Below are 19563 nucleotides of genomic sequence, written 5' to 3' on the forward strand. Positions count from 1 at the left end.
TAAGTACGGGTGAGAAAAAAGCGTTCTGAAAGAGCGAAGAGGAAAATGTATAAAAACGTTGAAAGAACCTCCAGTTCCTTATTAGGCGAAGATACAATATTTATTCCTTGTCTCCTGGGATGAAGCTGCTCTATCTATTGTCCTCCCAGTTCTCAGTGCTGATGCTTAATTTTCAAAACTTCTATATTACCAAGGGACCTACGACATCAGCCAAAGAAATACCCAGCAAGTACAAAATCTGATCCGGGGAGCCGCTTTTGTGCAGAGGGGGAAATTGTTCCTACAGGTTTTTAAAAGGCTTGTATGGCGGAAAAAGGGCTGGCGATCTCGACAAGCAGATTGGGGAACACCTTTGCATTTAGACAGAATATATATGTGTCTCTATTTTTTTCCACATTTGGGGGAAACGGGAGACGACGGCAATTTTCCTAATTTTTTTTTTTTAAAGAAATTATTCTTGGTTTGATGGTGGCTTTGGTTCTTTTTTTTCCTTTTAAATTTGGAGAAGGAATTTAATTTTACGCCTCGTTCGAAGAACGCAAAATGTCAACTACCTTTCCAGGACTCGTCCACGATGCGGAGGTATTTTGTGTGGGGGGGGAGCGCGGGTGTGTGCGTGTGTGTGCGCGTGTATGCTTATTGCATGTGTGTGTTCGAATGAGTCTCTGTGTGCGCGTGTGTACGGCTGGGTTTTCTTCTCTTTCTCTCGCGCACGCTTTCCTTTTTTGTGTGTGTATGTATGTTAATCCACATTGGACCGTTAGATTTAATTATAATCCGGCTTCAGAAAGAACTTGGGGAAGTAAAGGGCGAAAATTCGTTATGACATCTGTCGCCGGGAACAGGCAAGGGGGCAAAACCACCGCCGCATTGAAACGGCTGACCGGACCAAAACAGACTGAGCGGCGCGAGAATGTGCTCTGAAATGTTGCCAACGCTGGAAAAAGTAGTCCGAGAGACAGCTGGGAACTTGGGAGCTCAGCGATCCACAACTCCCCTTCAGATTGTCGGAAGGGGAGGTTTGGGTATGGGCTTGTTACGGGACGGAGATCTTTTTAACCAGAAAGGGTAAAAAGACGCGTCGAGAGCCTCGATGCGGAGCAGTGGAACCTGCGCTCCGAAGTGAGGGGCCTGCGGTCTTTAGCCGAGGAGTCAGGATCCGAAAAGGCGCCGCTTTGCGCCTGACACCGACGGGGAACGGAGCGGCTTTTGTGTGGGGCGATTTCGCCAAAGCGACTACGGCGAACGCGGGGAAAGAGCGACTTTTGGGCCAGTCGGTGTTGATTCTCGCTTTCAGGCGCAGGTTTTACTCCCCTTCCCCACCCCCCTAAAAAAGCAACAACACTCACACTTTGGTTTTATCTCTCTCCTTTAAACAAACAAGAAAGAAAGAAACCAAAGCAAAGGGTAGCTCAGAAGCTGCCCGGCACCAGCCCAAGGTGTAGACGACAGGGCCAAGGCTAAGAAAAGCGGGCTGGGGGCGGGGAGAGCGTTAGGGACAGGACGGGGTACTTCGGGCCGCCCCGCTTTTTTCCCCCATGCCCGGCCTGCCAACTCTGGGTTACCTTTTTCCACCCTTCTGCCTTTACAGATACGTCACGATGGATCAAACAGTTACCGTTTGATGCAGCTGGGATGCTTGGAGTCTGTGGCCAACTCCACCGTCGCCTACTCTTCCTCGTCTCCGCTCACTTACTCCGGCACCGGCACTGAGTTCGCCACCCCCTATTTCTCGGCCAACCACCAATACGCTCCCCTACACCACCAGTCCTTCCACTACGAGTTCCAACACAGCCACCCGGCCGTTAACCCCGACGCCTACTCCTTGAATTCGCTCCACCACTCGCAGCAATACTACCAGCAGATCCACCATGGAGAACCCGCCGACTTCATCAATTTGCACAACGCCCGGGCGCTCAAATCCTCCTGCTTGGACGAGCAGAGGCGCGAACTTGGATGTTTAGACGCTTACCGCCGGCACGACCTCTCTCTTATGAGCCATGGCACCCAATATGGGATGCATCCAGATCAAAGGCTCCTGCCGGGACCAAGCCTCGGGCTGGCGGCCACGGGAGCGGACGATTTGCAGGTAAAATGGCATGCGCTTCCTGGGCCGTGCGGAATTGCCCCGATTCTTCTCCACTAACTCTCCCCGACGCCTCGCCTTTCCTGCCCTGCCCTGCCCTGCCCAGACAGACTAGTACTCCCTCGTCCGCAGCCCTCGCTCCTCCAGAGAACCCAGTGTAAGTGTCAGGTAGGGCGCGTCACGGCGTTTCCCAGAAAAGGGAAAGGGAAGAAAAAAATCCGCTTTCCTCCAGGGAACGTTAAACACAGGAAGGCGGATTTCCTACTGAGTCCCGAGATGAGGAAACCGCCAAAGATTACAGAATAAAACCAGAGGTGTACCTAGAAGTAGCTGGGAAAGTCGTCCCGGGTGTGACTATATCTGAACCCACGTCCAGTTCATTTCTTTTGCTTGTAATCTCCTTCCAGGCCTTACGGCGAGGGGAATTTACTTCTATGGGCGCTTAGGTAAACAATAAAGAGAGGCTTACCTCTCAGCTCTGCCTATCTCGAAGCACACGACTATTTTTCCTTACAGGAAAATATTTTTCCCGCCGTAAAATGTTATTTCGGTACGTACAGAGAGAGGGGGGGGGGTGGGAGGGAGAGAGGGAGGGAGAACGGGAAAAACAGGTTTCGTCAAGAGAGTGATTTTCCCGGCTACCTCTGATAAAGTGAATTCTGGTTACCGCTCTTGACCACCGCGATCGTTTAATCTCCTAGTTTTCTTGTCACGGTTTCTTCCCTCAAACTATATAGGTTATAATATCTTTACATTTAAATTCTTCCTTCTAAAAATGTTTAAAAGTGGTTTTGTCTTTTCAGTGAAAAACAGAAAAGACTTTTTAAGCCGAAATTGAAAACCGACGGGTTAACTAAATGCTAACTGAACGAGAGCCTCCCACACTCCTCATACAACACGGTGGAATCTCCACAAGAACAAAATCCTCAGGGGCCATAAACTCCTTTAAAACCTGACTTTCTGCACTGAAACTCACTCAATAATTTTCTACACGTCTGTTGCCCCCTTCCCACCCACCCCCGTTCCGTTTTCAACAAGAGCTTCCCTTATGTTCCTCCTTCTCCCAAATCTGCCATTCACTGTTTAGCTTCACTAAGACCTATTTACTCCCCTTTTTTATAACCACGGCTGCTGCTGATTTTTTTAGCTGTACATTTTTTTTTCTATGCCCAAGCACAAAGCCTTGTATCTTTTTTTTTTTTTCAAAAGAAGGGATTAGCCTCGTTTGCAAGGAAACCCACAATGCGTAAATCCTGTGCGAGAAAGCACCATAGTTTATCCAATTTTCGACTTAGTGCCATTCAACTGGTCACTTGTGCGATGTCATCCGACCAAACAACGTTTCCACCCCCCCTTTGACCCTCCCTTTTCCCTCTCCAGGCAGGAAACAGCAGATTCGTTTTGAAGAGAATCATTTCCATTTTTTAAAAAAATAAGATCGGTCTCCTCTCTTTTAAATAAGTATACTTCTCTCTCTTTCTCTCTCTCTTTCTCTCTCTCTCTATGTGTATGCGTATGCATGTGCTCATTGGGTGTTTGACTGTGCAAGACTGTTAAAAAGATCAGTTCAACAAAACGTTTCTCTGATTCTTCCATTATACTTGCAGCCTGGCCAACTTTCTAATCAGGATCCAAAAAAAATGCTGGTTTGTTTGGATCATGCCATCGTGGCTACTTCCTTAGTTGCAAATCAGGAATAGAACTATACAGGACTCCTGTAACTTATTTACGCAGTTCTACCTTATTGATGCTTTGTTCATTTCATGTCAAGGTTTTATAGGAACAGATGATCAAATGTATGACCCAAAGTGAAAGGACCACTCTAGAAGAGTGTTACTCTCAAGCTTTTCAGCCTCTTTCTTTTCTTTTCTTCATCTCCTCCCTCCTTTCTTTTCCACTTTCCTCATCAACATATGTCTCATTTCTAATGCAACAAATGTAAATATACTTTCCCCTGCTCAGAATGTTAAGTGAAAGTCTAATAGTTTGGAAGGCTGTTTAAGTCAGCCTAACAGATGCAAGGATTCTTGGAACCATAGTGGACATCTTTCAGTCCCCTAAAAAGATTTTCCATGGGCAACAAAAGAAACTGTCACACCTTTTCCCATCATTGCTTTAATTTATGCTCAGTCGCCCAGTTTTGTCCATATTGATTTCATAATCACTTTAAGGCAGAACATTTAAACTCAAAAGAGGCCTTGGAAAAGGAGGGGGTTTTAGGCCAGCATCAAGAGGGTGAAAAGGGAGTGGGGTGAAGAAGGGCCATAAAGATTGCTTTTGTAAAAGGTTTTTTTTTTTTCAAGGGGAGGGGTATTACGATTATTATGTACCAACTCTTTCTCCACATGAACTTAATTCATCACAGACTGCTGTGTAGGTGAAACACCTTTAAAGAGTTATTCCATACTTAAAACCTCATTTGTTTGTGGAGGGAAGTGTGTGTGTTTGTTTAAATTTGTAGTACTGAAAAAGAATTGGAAGATGTAGCTGGACAGAGCATATAAGAACACATCATGCACACACATAAGGAAAGGTTTTTTTTAAAATAATAATAATAATAATAATAATTCAGAGTTCTCCCTTTCATTTTAAGACAAGCAGTAATGCTCACTTTATGTACTTCTATGGCCAGTACCTAACAGGCCTTGGTCATTTTCCTATTCAGCTTAAACTAGAACTATATTGTTTAGTTAGAAGCATCCATTTTTATATGGGTACATCCCTCCAACTTAACTCCATCCTCAGATCTGTCCATTGTCTTTCTCTAATTTGATTCACTGGTAGCAATTTTGTGACACAGAGATGCTACATTTCCAGAGGCCGTGAATATTTTATATGCAGAAATAGGCAGAGTGTCACTTTCATTTTTATTGTTTCTTTCTTTGTTTTCCGTGTGCCAAATATCCCTTTGGCAAGTTCTGTCTGTGTCCATGCTACTCGCTTCCTCTTTGTCTGCCTGCCAATCAACCAGTCCGTCAAAGAACTGTCATATTTGAGAACAGGGAAAAAAGAAGAAGAAAAAATGAAGGGCTTATTTGTTTTCAGCACAAGCTGTGCTTTTCTAAGGTTTCTCCTTCCCATCTCACAATTCCAAAAGACAGTTATTATATCCACTGCAAAGACTGCAGCTTCTACTAAAATCCCAACCATTTCAGCCTTGCAGCCATGCATTTTACCTGTGTGGATTTTTGAATCTGTTTTTCTCTTCTTTATTCAAGGGTTCGGTGGAGGCCCAGTGTGGGCTAGTATTGAATGGACAAGGTGGGGTGATAAGGAGAGGTAAGCACTTTTAATATATATATATATATATACTCTTCCCCTCCCACTAAAAAAAGAAAAATCAAGTTGTTTGCCTATCACCTGAAACTTGGGGCAACCTTTGTGGGACAAGCCATGTGTCCAAAATTTAGTCTTAAAAAGCATTTGGGGTTCTTGGCTGTCTTTTGTATTCCTGTAACACTCTCTCCCGCTCCGCTTCCCATCGGTGGAATCTTGTAAGGAACCTCAGCAATCATACTGAGGGAAGAAGCAGGTTTAAGTGATCTGTGCTGCTTGGAGGGCTTTTGAATTCAGACATGGCCATATTGAAGTGGAAAGTTCAAGAATGAAAGACTTGGTCTCTTTGTGACTTAATGGTGATGTTGCGTGAACCTTTTCTTGCCTGCTGACTCCATTTCACTGTTTGGTAAGTGTCTTGTAGCCTTCCAGGCATGCTTCTGGTTGAAACAATTTGCACCAGAAAACAGAAAGCCAGAGGAACGAACATGATGGCTGTTAGCAATTCGATCAATTCTATTTAAAATTGATGGTGGTGTTTGCAAGTGAAAACACTGGCAGGTGCAGGAAAAGTGCAGCAACGGAAACCAGTTGGGGAGTTTTCATAGTCTAAATTCTATATTCTTATCATAATGATTTAAGTGTATGGAGATATATTTGTTTGAATGGGAGGTGTCAGTTTATGTTCTTATGTCACCATTATTTCAATAGGCACAAGAGTTACTTTGTCAGGATCAGAAGGAAAATATCAGGGGAGTACCTTATTCAACTTTATCATGATGTGAAACGTATGAATGAATAGACTAAACTGAAAGTAAATGATCAGAAATACGTATGTTGCTTTATCATGTCCTCCATTTGGCTTATGTATACAAATAAGTGAATTCCAGTTTTGCTTTTGTACTATGTATGTTATGCATTCAGTTTAATGTCATGGTGGAAGAAATTAGTGGATTGAATTTTAATTTCTAGGAAGTGTGAGCCACAATGAACAAGAGGAATATTCGTTTAATGTATAGATTTAGATCTATGAAATTATGATCATTCATAAAAATAATATGAACTGTGTTATTCTAAAAGAAGCACAAGCTGAGGCTGGCAATTAAATCTCCTTTAAAACCGTGGAGCTGTTCCAAAATCGCATTAATTGGGGAAAGACGATCAGGATAGCTTTTTGGTGCTGAAATGGACAGCGCCTTGACCAGATATTCTCTGTGGAAGACCGGTTGACTGACGGCTTTGGTAAATAAGCCTTCAAAGTCAGAGTTTTATGGGTCTCTCAGGTCTCTCGGCTTTAGTCCTTGGAACAGTGGGAATCTACAAGGCTTATTTCTAAGTATGTTATGGCTTGCATGTTTCATTTCCCTAACTTTAGGCTGATGGAACTATCCATTCTAAACCACAATCTCAATTGTAAATTCCTTCCTTCTTTCTTTTGATTTTTCCAAAGACTTCCAAAGACTTTTGACTCTTCTGACTGTTTGACCCTCTGCATCCAAGTTTTTTGTTTTTGTGTTTGGTGATCCACAAATAATTTTATTTGTGGCATCATGCAGTTCAACTACATGAACATTGGAAATCAATAGGAAAAGGGAGTGGTTTAAGAATAAAATACTTTTTCCATGGGTTAGTTGCAGTTTACATGTGAAAGAAAGGGTCATTTATCTGGCATAAGCCACTTGAAATAATTAAAAACGACTTCTTCATTCTCAGTGAAATAACTATTTGCCACCACAGGAGGGAATTTTGAGTTTCTAGGAACTCAATATATCAGAGATAAACAAATGCTTTTGTCTTTGAAGCTAGATCATTACTGCCAAAAGAGAAAGAAGTTGTGTTGCCTTCAATTGAGGTGCTGCGCTTGTAGTGCTTGACTGCACTCTAATCTCCCATGCGAATGAGATTTTTCACGTTGAGTCCTTCGGATGCAATTTCTTTAAACTCTTTCCTGGTAATTACTGGAGCTACTGGTTGCAGGAAAGAAAAACTGTACTCCTTCTTTCTCTCTCCCCTCCCTCATCCTTTTAAATGGTGTAACGAATGATAATGAAGAAATCCTGTCTGAAAATGGAACGCTCTTTCTTGACTAATCTTAAAAGTTCATGCTCTGGCTCTATGAGCCATCCATCTGCCTCCCTAAGGAAGATGTTTTAAATGTGTGCTTAAAAAGCATAATAAATACTGTATACCTTTTTAAAAAAACATGATAGAAATAATCATAACATTTTAGACTGGTCGTGACATTTTCAGTATGGAATCATTCAGATTGTCTTCACTCTGGCCACTAATACTTTAAAGCATATAGATGGGGTGGGGGGGCACCTTATATTTTGAACTCTTTGTTAAAACTCTCAAAGGCAGGTTAGGATTATTTGAAAGAAGGAAGGTACTGTAGGTTTAGAAGGCATATGGTAGGAAAGAAAGAAAAAAAAGACGATGCTTTCACTTAGAAACCATCAAGAGGAAAAGAGAGGGAGAGAAACATCTTGTTTGGTTTAAGAAAAACAAAATTGAATTCCCAATTTGAGGTGGGGGGGAGAGGAAAGAAGGAGACAAAGACTTGGCTTTAGAAACGAATAATTATTAAACAGATGGGGGAACTGACAAGAGTGAAGCATAAGCTGCTCATGCGAAATAAAATGGTGGGATATGATAGATAGAATGGAGACGACTTTTCCCCTGGATTTATCTTGGCTCTGGGCTGCTGCACATAAGATTTTCTTGGGTTCTTGGAAACCCATTTTCTGGGGGCCCAGCACCACCATCCCAGCCAAGAAGTTGCCTCCTGCCTGTCTCATCCTCTGACTTGGCTGCTCCCGATGGGCAATTCCTGGTGGGTTTTTTTGTTTTTTATTTTTGGCATGGCCAGTTTGTTGCTTTCATGAGAGTCGGGACAGGAGGATGTTTTCTTTTTGAAGATTGCAATGGGGGAGGGGCGATAGGGACGGCAGGGCTTCAGTGTTGGCGAGCTAATTACCAGCCAGAGCCAACAGTAGCCAACTAGGTGGCCCAGCTCCCACCCCTATCACTTCCAGTTAATGACGTGCAGGATTTCGCCTGGAGCTCCGCTCCTTGCACCATCGCAACCAATTATCTTTACTTTACCTGCTGCGGGCCTATCGATAGCTTCTCTAGCCTCAGGCATCAAGCTTTGATATGGTAATGTTTCTGAGGACCCAAATTCTGCAGAGATCATATTAATGTTGTACATACAGATTGGCGCAGCTTTGCTTTGAAAGTTGAATATTCAGATCGGTTGTTTCAAAAGGAATCACTTGCAAAGATACGAATTTCCTATTTACAGTGGAGGGGTGAAATATATATATGGTATTCAGCTTTGTTCAGGTATTTTCCCACGCCATTGTAGTTGTGCTTTTAAAGTTGTAGCAACGTTTCGGCAGAATCTCATCTGCCATCATCAGGCTTCTGTATTGTGTCCGCCTGATGATGGAAAATGAGATTCTGCCGAAACGAAACGTTGGTACAACTTTAAAAGCACAACTACAACGACGTGGAAAAATACCCGAACAAAGCTGAATACCATACATGTAAGTACCCACGAAAACTTAAGAAAACAAACAAATAAATAAATAAATAAATATCCCCTTTCTCTTCCCCATTTTTTTAATATTCTCATTATAAATATAAGTGTGTGTGCTCATGCACACACATGGTTATTTGTCTGTTTGTCTTCCTGTTTTCACTAACCTTTTCCTTGGTTCTGTTTTAGTTCTTCTGTGGAGCCAGTCTAGGAATGGGCAACCAAATGCACCAAACAAGTATTCTCTTCTTAGAAAGAAAGAAAGAAAGAAAGAAAGAAAGAAAGAAAGAAAGAAAGAAAGAAAGAAAGAAAGAAAGAAAGAAAGAAAGAAAGAAAGAAAGAAAGAAAGAAAGAAAGAAAGAAAGGGAGGGGAGGGAAGGGAAGGGAAGGGAAGGGAAGGGAAGACAGGCCAATGGTGATACTTAGCCCTCCTGTGTCGTTTTATGGAATGGCAATCTCCCTCCCCCTCTCCTTCCCCAAAAAAGAAAGGGGGGGAACCCTACCTCTTGTTTCACTTTGTGATCGTCTATCTTTCCCTGCCCCAGGCTAATTTCAGCAGCTTAAATACTGCTATCGCCTCTGGGCCATAAAAGAGGGACCGGGGCTATCCACACTGCCTCTTTCCCCGATTGCCGTTGGCAACGTGAAATACAAACTACTTTGAATCAAAACATTTTGGAGAAATTAATATGATCTGAACTCTTCCAGTTTTAAGAGATCTTGAGTTTGTCAAACCGCTTAGAGGAGACTGACATGAAAAAGCGGAGGTATTAAGGCAGAGCTAGGAACATTGTCAGATCTTATTTGATTAGAAATATCTTTTTTTTAAAAAAAAAAAAAAGAGGCGTAGAAAAGGGCTGCGCGCCAATCACCAAAAAATACCAGCCTACCCAATAAAGCACCTCTTTTGGACAGCCCCTTCTCTCCTGCCTTTGATGCGTTTACTGAAGGCGCAGCCTATTCGGTTTTGATTGTAAATCTTTGATCTGCAATTTTAATTCGAGGCACTTAATGATGAAAACTAAGCCTAATGGTTATTCGGGATGGGGGTGGAAGGCTGGAAGAGAGGGAGAGGAAAGGGAATTAAGGGAGTTTTTCAGCATGGGGTGGACTAAAGCTCAGGGGAGGGGCAATATCTCAGACCAAGCATTTTATCAAACTTTTTTTTTTTTTTTTTTTTTTGCTTATGCGTTCATTCTGATAGGATATAGCGCGACCATGCATTGCATATGCCGCTTTGTGGGTGGTGGGAGAGAACTCCGCTTCTCCTCCCCGCCGCCCCCACTAAGCCCGGGCGTGCAAGAAGAGAGGATTAAGAAAAGGACGCAAGGAAGGGGCAGAAATTCGTGGGTTTTCACCGAAACTTTCAAAAGAAATTTGGGCGCATTTTCCCCTCCAAATCAGGGGCTGGAAAGAGGAGGGCAGCCGATGGCGGAGCTGAAGTTCGAAGTGACCCCTAGCTTGGCCTGTTTTCTCGAAAGGCTGTGCCTGGTTCCTCGCGAGTAAGGCGGGCAGGGTCAATTCGCGCAGGTACACCAATGCGCCGCCTGCCGCCCTCTATTCAGACTCCTTTTACTCTCAAGACCCTACCTACAATCTGTGCGGGCCGGCCTTTTAATGCCCGCTTTACTGAACGTTTCGTAAGGAATGGTCTGTCTCTCTGCCTGCCTGCCTGCCTGCCTGTCTGTCTGCCTGCCTATCTATCTGCCTATCTATCTGCCTATCTATCTATCTACCTACCTACCTACCTACCTATCCATCTTCTATCTATCTACCTATCCATCTATCCATCCATCCATCTATCTATCTATGTATCTATCCATCTATCTATCTATCTATCCATCCATCCATCCATCCATCCATCTACCTAACTATCTATCTATCTACCTACCTATCCATCTATCCATCTATCTCCCCTCCTCCCTCCTTGTTGTTGGGTTGCGCGCTTTCTCTTCTTTTCCCGTCCGCGACCCCTTCTTCCCGTTTCCTCGCCTTCCAATTTAGCGCCACGCTCAGCCGTCAATCTGAAAGCCACGCGGGGAAAGAGCGCCGGTGCCCTGGCTGGACTTCCAACTGAGAAAGCCCGCGTCACCTTTAGTGGCGAGGGCCCGGAGCTCTTTCCCCTCTCGCCGTAGGATCCAGGGAGCAAGGAGGATCGCCGCCCAGCTCTTGCTTGCGCTGCCAGGAAGGTTTAGTTACGACTCGGCGGAGGCCAGGAGGAAACAAGGACCCTGCCCCACTAGTTCCACGCTTTAAACTGTAGCCTTTGTGCCTGCCATCCCGATTCCCTCCCCCCTCTTTTCAGCTCTTGGCTACCCGCATCTTGATAATCCCATAATAATACAGTAATTGCCCTTACTGTATTGTCCTTAACGCGGCTGCCTCTTTTTCAAGAAAGAAGCTATTAATCTGCGTCCCATGAGGAGAAAAAAAAAGCTTAATGCTCTAGGTTAATTAATAGCTCCAGACGAGCAGGTTTCAAATGGACTCACACAACAAGGCAGGCAGAAAAAGAGGGGCGTACGGGGAACTGACCGGCTGTTCGGGTGGGGTGGGGGGAGGACGGGTAAGACAAGGAATGAAGGACGACCTTTGCGAAGGGAGCGGGTGGCCGGCTACGATGCCGCTGCTAAAAGTTTCCGAGGTGGTTGGGCTGGCAGGTCAGGCCAGGTTGGTGAGACACGTGGGCCTTCTGAGTAGACGCGGCTGTGGCTAAGCGGCTTGTGGCTATTAATTCATTGGATCTCTTCTTGGTAAAGAGCATTTCGAGAGAGGCCTTTTCACTTTCGAGCCTAAGGGTCCAGGGCTTCTCCGCTCTAAATCCCCTTATGCAGGCAAGTCCGTCGTTGGAGGATTGCAACCTGAAGCGAACCCAACGCCTACCAGAATTCTAGCCCAAAGTGCTTGGATAAATGACTTTCTGAACAAATAGACCATACTTCATTCACATTTAGTGTGAGCTGGTCGGGGAGAAAGCATTCTGTATATTGTGTGTCTGTATGGTTATAGATTCATATATAGTATGTGTATATAGCTAAGAATGGAAAATAAACCAGATGCTTGATATCAACAATATATTTTCTTGTATGGGAGGAATTCAGAGGAAATGTCCGGATAAATTTCTGCTAAAATCAGTAAAATAAAATAAGGGGAGGGGGGGAACATACTCAGGGAGTTCACCATGCTCTCTACTTCCACCCCCCTCCCCCCAAAGTACAGGAAACTGTAATTTCTAAGAGTGCTTGATTTCCATAGGATTGAACCTTCTCTAAATATTGCCCAATAAAGTCTTAGAAGTCAATAGAATTTAATTAATGGCAAGGCTGCATTTAAAATGGAGGGTTACAAACTTTATCAAGAGGCAAGTTACGAAGGAATTGATTACACATTCAACCTAATTTGAAGCAGGTAGGATTCACTTGGAAACAGAAAGACTTGCCACATTAAGATTCAACATTAAGGTTGAAATCTATGTGCTGTTATTCTGATCAGCAGTGCAACTGGGGTGGATGAGATCAGGTCATATTAGGTAGCAGCAAATACCTGCATGTATAAATGTCTATATCCAACCTAGATTTGCATGTCGTGCTGAAGAGGCATGCTTCCAAAATTCTCATCTGTTTTTGTTTTCCTTCAAATGTAAAAGTTTGGAATGAGATGGGGTACTGCTTTGTATTTGAGAAAAGCTTTTGCTTATTCAAAAAAGTATTCCACCATTTTTAACAGGTTCCAAGTCCTTCAGGTCCCACATATCTTGGTATGCATTTCATTCCACGTGTGCATATTGATGAAGCACGGCAAGAAATAATATTCATGGCATTCAACTACATATGATGTATACCAGCAGGTCACAGCATAAAAAGAACCTCTGTGCCATCACCAAAAGATCATATCAAGGCTGTTCCAGACAGTATTTCATTCCTGTTTGCCAGTATATAGCTGGAAGGGATCTGTGATATTACACCCCACAGGCTAAGTCCATTTAAGGTTATCTTTACTTAAAAAAAAAAAAGGAATAGGAATATCACAGGCAGAGAAAGAGTCAGAAGGAGACAATTTTTTAACTGATCAGAGCATTGAGTTCTTCCTTATAAAGTAAAATCAAGAGGTCAATCCTTTTTATTTAGAATAGAGTTGAGGATTTGTGACCTTCCAGACATAGTTGAATTTGACATTGCTGAATGTTGAGCTCCCACTATCTTGCAGTATTGCCACAGTTGATTGAGACTGATGGGAGGAGAGTTCATCCACTCCTCCTCACCCCCCCCCCCTCCAAAAGAATGATCTCAGTCTTTATTGAACTGTTTTGTTATTACACTAATAACCACAATGCCCTTTTTTCCTTCTGCTGTCTCTCTCTGTCCCCTGGATCAAAGGGAGACAACAAAATGAGAGCAAACATATTTTGCCCCTGCAAATCCTGATAGCTGAGATAAAAGTTTGGAATAAAGATCGGAAGCATCTTTCTGAGCCACGCAGGATGCATCTTTGTGCCTGATCAAGGTGATCTGGCATTGAATGGCCTCCTTCCCATATCTTGGCAGCCAAGAAGGAGGAGGAGGAGGAGGAGGAGGAGGAGGAGGAGGAGGAGGAGGAGGAGGAGGAGGAGGAAGAGGAAGAGGGAAGAGGAAGAGGAAGAGGAAGAGGAAGAAGAAGGAGGAGGAGGAGGAGGAGGAGGAAGAAGAGGAAGAGGAGAAGAAGAAGAAGAAGAAGAAGAAGAAGAAGAAGAAGAAGAAGAAGAAGAAGAAGAAGAAGAAGAAGAAGAAGAAGAAGAAGAAGAAGAAGAAGAAGAAGAAGAAGAAGAAGAAGAAGAAGAAGAAGAAGAAGAAGAAGAAGAAGAAGAAGCCTTTGCTGATGCTAGAGAAAATTTCAAGGGCCAGCTAAGCTTGGGCAGAAAGTAATGCTGCCCCGGCTATGAATTAAGTTTCATATTGTGTGTTTATCTATTTCTGGGCATCCTTATTGGCAGAAAAAAAGTCTGGCACAAACACTGGTGAATGTAGAAAGCAACAATGTCACTTGTAGAGATTTCTGCCACAATCTTTCCCCTCATTCATCCTTTTTATTGTTTGTAATGCTGTGCACCAAAAACATAAACTGAAAAAAAAAAAACCAATTCTTAAAAGAAGTGATTGAGGACTATTGCCAAACAAATAACAATAAATTTGCAGTCTTAATATCACATTTTAATTAACCCAATTGATTCATTATAGAATATTTTAAAAGACTTTTTTAATTCCTTAAAATGTATTGCCTTCCTAAATATACTTTCCTTTGGAGTAACTTTAATTATAGTAATTTATTTCAAGAATTCCTTAATGATGTTTATTAGACTTGTATGGCTGCCCTGGGTTGTACTCTTAAATGGGTGTCCTTACAAATCTTTTAACTAAAAGAAATAAAACAACTGTAATCACTAGGTGATGCTATATAATTTAACTTCTATTCATCATTTAAGCTAATGTGAACGTGTGTCTTAGAGTCAGCTTGATCCCCAAAAGTGCTTGGACAAATCTGTGCAGTTTTCTTAGAAATGGTTTGCCACTGCTTCCTTCTTAGGGATGAAAGAGAGGATCTGATCCAAGGTCACCCAGTTGGTTTTGTGCCTTAGGTGGGATTACAACTCATGGGCTCCTGGTTTCTAGCCTTGTGTCTTAAGCACTACATCAAAAGGACTCTTTCTTTTAAACTAGTGCGCTAGCAAAAGTAGCATCTGACTTTGTTTGCATGAAGAAATTATCTTTCTCTTTACTTCTCCTCTCTACATATCTACCAACTGGATGTAGAGGAGAAGGTAACTCTTGATAACAGAGGACTGGATGGGACAGTGGTGGGACATTGCCTTTCCATCATTGGTAACAAAAGCAGCACCCAGCAGGGATCAATTCCATCTTGTGGAAGGGTGAGCTGTTCCATTGGGCAGGAGATGATGGAAAATGGTTGCTTCTGTCACATTAGTTGCTTAGAAGCTTCCTGCTTAATTCAGACACCTGAGAGCAAACATAATGGACTTCTGATGAAAATGTGTGAAAGGGCAGAAGCGTTAGGCAATGCAGGAGGTTGTTGTTGGCTATTAGACATGCGTGGTGGAGATGCTGTGTGAACCCAGTCACAGCTGGTGGAGGAATCTGAAGCTGAGCCTACTGCACAAACATGATTTGAAAGTGCTCCACAGAGTGGACTGCAGCATTTGGAAAGGATAAATCAGTCGTCATTGAGGGCAGCTTGACAAAAGTCCTGGAATTCTAAGAAACTCAAGAAACTCAAATTCTTGTTACTTCTTTCATTCACCTCTCTAGACTCAAGGCAAGGCCAAGAAATGAAAGTGATGAAGCTGCCTAATGGAGTGAGCATATCAAAACTGGGATAAGGAACCCCTTTGTGAATCAGGGAGGTAGGGAGGAAAACAATTAAAAAGCTGTAAAAAAAATCCCCATAGAAAATATCTTTATAGAAAAGTCTGCATGCTTTTAAAATAAGGCCACTGTATATATTAGCATTATTAAGAAACAATCATTTACTGTATCTCAAAACACTGTAAGAAGTAACTGGAATTGTAATTTAGAGAACCATAATGTCCCATTCCTTTTTCCATTTCCTTCCCTCCAACACTTCACAATTTTTCTTGGGAATGTAGGGCTACAACATTTGATTAAATATGAGTAAATTTTATTTTATTTTTGTCTTCCTCCACTGCTTTTTTTTTTTTTAGCATATTCTAGTTTGATTAAGGTTTCTAGCGAATTCAAAAATATTATTTTAGTCGGTTATAATAAAGAATTGAATGAACTGAAATCCATATTAATTAGAAACATCATTTGGAATTTAGAAAATATGTTTCAGTTGAGCTTGGCTATTTAAGAATAGGGAATGAAATAAAAAAATGTATTGCAACATAATAAGCAAAAGCAGATGCATTGACCATTAGGGAAAAATCCAAAATATTTTAGTAGACAAACAGAAAATTTAGAAAATAGCTATAACCTTTTGAATTTCCAAATGGTATTGATTACAATTAATTGCCTTTGTCACAATTAAAATCCAGGAGACCAAGAGCTTGGGGAAAAGTTTATGATGACAATTACTCCATAAGATGGAAGGCACAACTGAATCTTTCTTTCTTTCTTTCTTTCTTTCTTTCTTTCTTTCTTTCTTTCTTTCTTTCTTTCTTTCTTTCTTTCTTTCTTTCTTTCTTTCTTTCTTTCTTTCTTTCTTTCTTTCTTTCTTTCTTTCTTTCTTTCTTCTTTCTTTCTTTCTTTCTTTCTTTCTTTTCAGTTTCTTCCTTGTATGTCTATTTCTTATTTTCTATTTTTGTTCCAATTTATTTTGTATATTGTGTTATGCTGAAATTTATAATAAAAAAATAAAAAATGCCAAAAGGAAAAATGTGCAGAAAAAAAAATATCTATGGCTGAAGTTCAAGCCATGAGTCAGTTTTGCAAAATGCGCTTATCAGGTGCAAAAGTACCATTAGGGTCATCAAAGAGGGTTTTATTGTATGTTATATCATAAATTAATAAAATAAAATAAATAAAAAAGTCAAAGTTTTCTGGGAATAAAGAACAAACAAATAATTGATTTTCCCATTTTTGAATATTTTTTAAAATCATATTTTATTTGGGTGACCTATTAAATCCCCATTAATAGCTGAAAATTATTCAGCTCAGTATCCATTATAGCAACTGCTACTTTAAGATGTGGAACTGAATACATTTAAAGAAAATACTAGAGCTGAATTGTTGTTGGCAGACAGCTGGAGCTAGTAAGATTATGAAGTAAGTTTTCCACTCACTGTCAGTTGTTGCAAATCAATTGGGCATTGCTGTAGTATTTCAAAATTTGCATACAATTTGCTCACTCTGCTTAGTCAGACAGGAAAATGGGACAAAAAAAATGACATATCCACTTGGGGCAATTGTGTTTTTGCTGTTAAGGGGGAAAGTGGAGGGGTGGAAGACAGGGAATTGGTGCACTGTCAATTTTGCCAGGCTAGAATTACACTTGGAAGCATCTCTGCTCGTAACTGCAAAAGAAGTCAATGCCAACATCTTCTATATCTTGACATGGAACACATGGTAGTCAAATAAAAAATGTCTGGTTAAGGAAAATAAAAAAAGAGAAACTTGAGAACTGGGACTGTTACCACCATGTATGGAGGGAAACAGCCATATTCTGAAAGCCATTATGGTGGACGTGATCAAGAACTGCTTGTTTTTACTTCCAGAGGCATCCCCCCCCACTTCATTCAATGGCTCCGCTCTTCAGCCGATACTCTGCTTGCTGAGTAAGAGCTGCATGGTACCAGCAACCGTAAAGGTTGCTTAGAACTTCAGATCCCAGTTTACCAACTTAACTGGTGAATTGCCTAAACGGAGAAGAATTTCCTTTTATTTCAAGCTGAGTCTTTGTTCTCGCTGGCTGAGATCCAAGGAAATGCACAGCTAGTTCTTCATGCCCAAGGCAGATTTGGCCTTGAGCTTCTCAAATAGTAGCAGTAGTGGACATTTCATAAGGGAACTGCCTTTAGAAGCTGGGGGGCGGGCTTTCAAAAGAAGTTTGGATCCTACAGCTGGGGGCTGGGGCAAGAATATGTGAGAGAGAAAGAGAGAAAGGCAGAATAGGGCATGTGAGAGGACGGTCCAAAATACGGTCCATAAGCCCACTAAATTCTGGAAGTGTACCTAGGACAAGAGTCTTCAAACTTGGCAAGTTTAAGACTTGTGGACTTCGACTCCCAGAATTCCTGAACTAACATGACTGGAGGAGGAATTCTGGGAATTGAAATCCACAAGTCTTAAAGCTGTCAAGTTTGAAGACCTCTGACCTAGTACATTTTTGGGGGTTTCAGTCTTCTATTTTCTTTTTAATCTTCACTACTTGCTACCATTTCAAATGATACTGTGTTATGCGGCAGTTGTGTTTTAAAATTTTGCCATAGTGCTTCGCGCAATTGGTTGCGTTTTACCAAATGATGAAGTTTTCAATGAAAAAGGCTGGAACAAAGTGAGGTTAATAAATGGTACAATTATGTATTCAGGACACCTTGTTTGTACAAATAAGGCCAGATTATAGCAAAGAAATATTAATATTTAATTGATTCATTTCTACCTTGTCTGTGAAATCTGACTTAATTTGTCTTTGACATTACAATATAAAGAACCATACTGCAGGTAATATTCTACTTGCATGCAAGTATGCAAATCAACTGTTTTGTGAACTATATTGTGCCTTCAACTAAGTTCATGAAATACTTTTTGACTGAATGAAATCTAGTAAGTAGGCTAATGTCAGCATGTGCACAATATAACCCTTAAATATTTATTTATTTATTTTGTTTATTTATTGAATGTATATGCCACGCATCTCACTGTCAAGCAAGTCTGCTTTTCTTTGAAATGCCAATTTCTGTTGCAGATGAATCAAACAGACATTGGTGAGAGATGGTTGTTGCATTTACACTGTTTTAAAGTCATTGGAATGCTACGTTTTACTAACTTGTTGGTTTTACTGGTTTTACCTGTTTCACATTCAACTAACTTAATCTGGAACCAGCATTTGTATCCCTTTGTAAATTTTTACATTTATTAAGAAAATTGGATTTCAGAAATCATTGTTTTTATTTATCACATAATGCAAGAGGTGTTGCATTTTAGGAAATATCTTTTTGATCATTCCGTATGTTTGTTTATGTGTCTCTTCAAAGTATATAAGAAGTTTTCTTATGCTGCTTCTCATTATAGAAATTCCTGAAACATTTATAATGACCATGAAGTGATCCTAGAGTAAAACAAGGTAGAAGTAAGTAAAAACTACATAGCTATAGACTAAACAAAGTTAAAAACAATCGCTTAAGTGGAAATGATAGGGGAAATTAGGTTGGGGAAGGCCAATGTCAAAAGAAGGATTTTTCAGGTGAAATTTATCAAATTTGTCCTTCTGGAAGGACATTCCTAAATAAAAAAAAAGTTCCATCTCTGTGTCATATCATAACACAGAGAACAGCATCCTTTCCTCTAAAAAAGACTATATGTGATTGGGAGTCTGTTCTTTAAGGTCCTTCACACTCACTATTATACCTGTTAGAGATTGCAATGCTATCATTATAATAAAGTAAGCTAGATGAGACCTATATACTAAGGACCAGGGAAGTCCTCTCAGGTATGGCCATTGTTTGGCCTCAAATAATATCCATGCAATTTTTCAGTGGAAACTCTGAAACAAACCATTAAAATAGCTTCACCCAGCATGGCCAAAAGCATGAGGTATGTTGGGATTTGTGGTTTAGCAACTTCTGGAGGTCACCATCCAAAAACAATTAGAAATTGCCATCTTCCAGAAGTTAAAATATGTCAATAAATCAGTGAAAACGCTCAGTATAAAATAATAAAAATAATTTTAAAAGGCAGAAGCCGTCTACCAGTACAATATCTTCACTGCCAGTTCTAAGGCTGTTGGTTCTAAAGTATGCCTGGAAACTGTTGAGCAGAATTCTGATTAACAGCGTATGAGAGTCTGCGAGCACAGCAGAGCTGAGTTTACAAAGCAGATTTTTGCTCTTCACTAAGTTACCTCAACTTGTGAATGTAATTGGGTTGGGAATTATGGTCGTAAATTGTTGGGGTCAGTAAGTGAATCAACATGTGATCAGACTCAATTTATG

At 41.2% G+C, this 19563-nt stretch overlaps 1 protein-coding gene across 2 annotated transcripts in view; it reads left to right on the top strand.

The window, feature by feature from the left end:
- Positions 1-251: 251 nt before the first annotated feature.
- The window catches only part of TFAP2D (transcription factor AP-2 delta), a 45707-nt gene continuing 26395 nt past the window's right edge, over positions 252-19563 (top strand). The window contains exons 1-3 of one of the 2 annotated variants that reach the window (XM_026682541.2): positions 252-582; positions 1592-2089; positions 5305-5365. In XM_026682541.2, coding sequence (XP_026538326.2) covers positions 544-582; positions 1592-2089; positions 5305-5365 — 598 coding nt within the window. In that variant the 5' untranslated portion in view covers positions 252-543. Of the gene's footprint in view, positions 583-664; positions 1026-1591; positions 2090-5304; positions 5366-19563 lie in introns of those variants that run through there. The other variant, XM_087949128.1, reaches the window with a different exon arrangement.

The sequence above is a fragment of the Notechis scutatus genome, chromosome 1 (assembly GCF_049901735.1).
Source record: "Notechis scutatus isolate UNSWTSFEM ecotype Mainland chromosome 1, rNotScu1.2, whole genome shotgun sequence".
Classification (NCBI taxonomy): Eukaryota; Metazoa; Chordata; class Lepidosauria; order Squamata; family Elapidae; genus Notechis; species Notechis scutatus.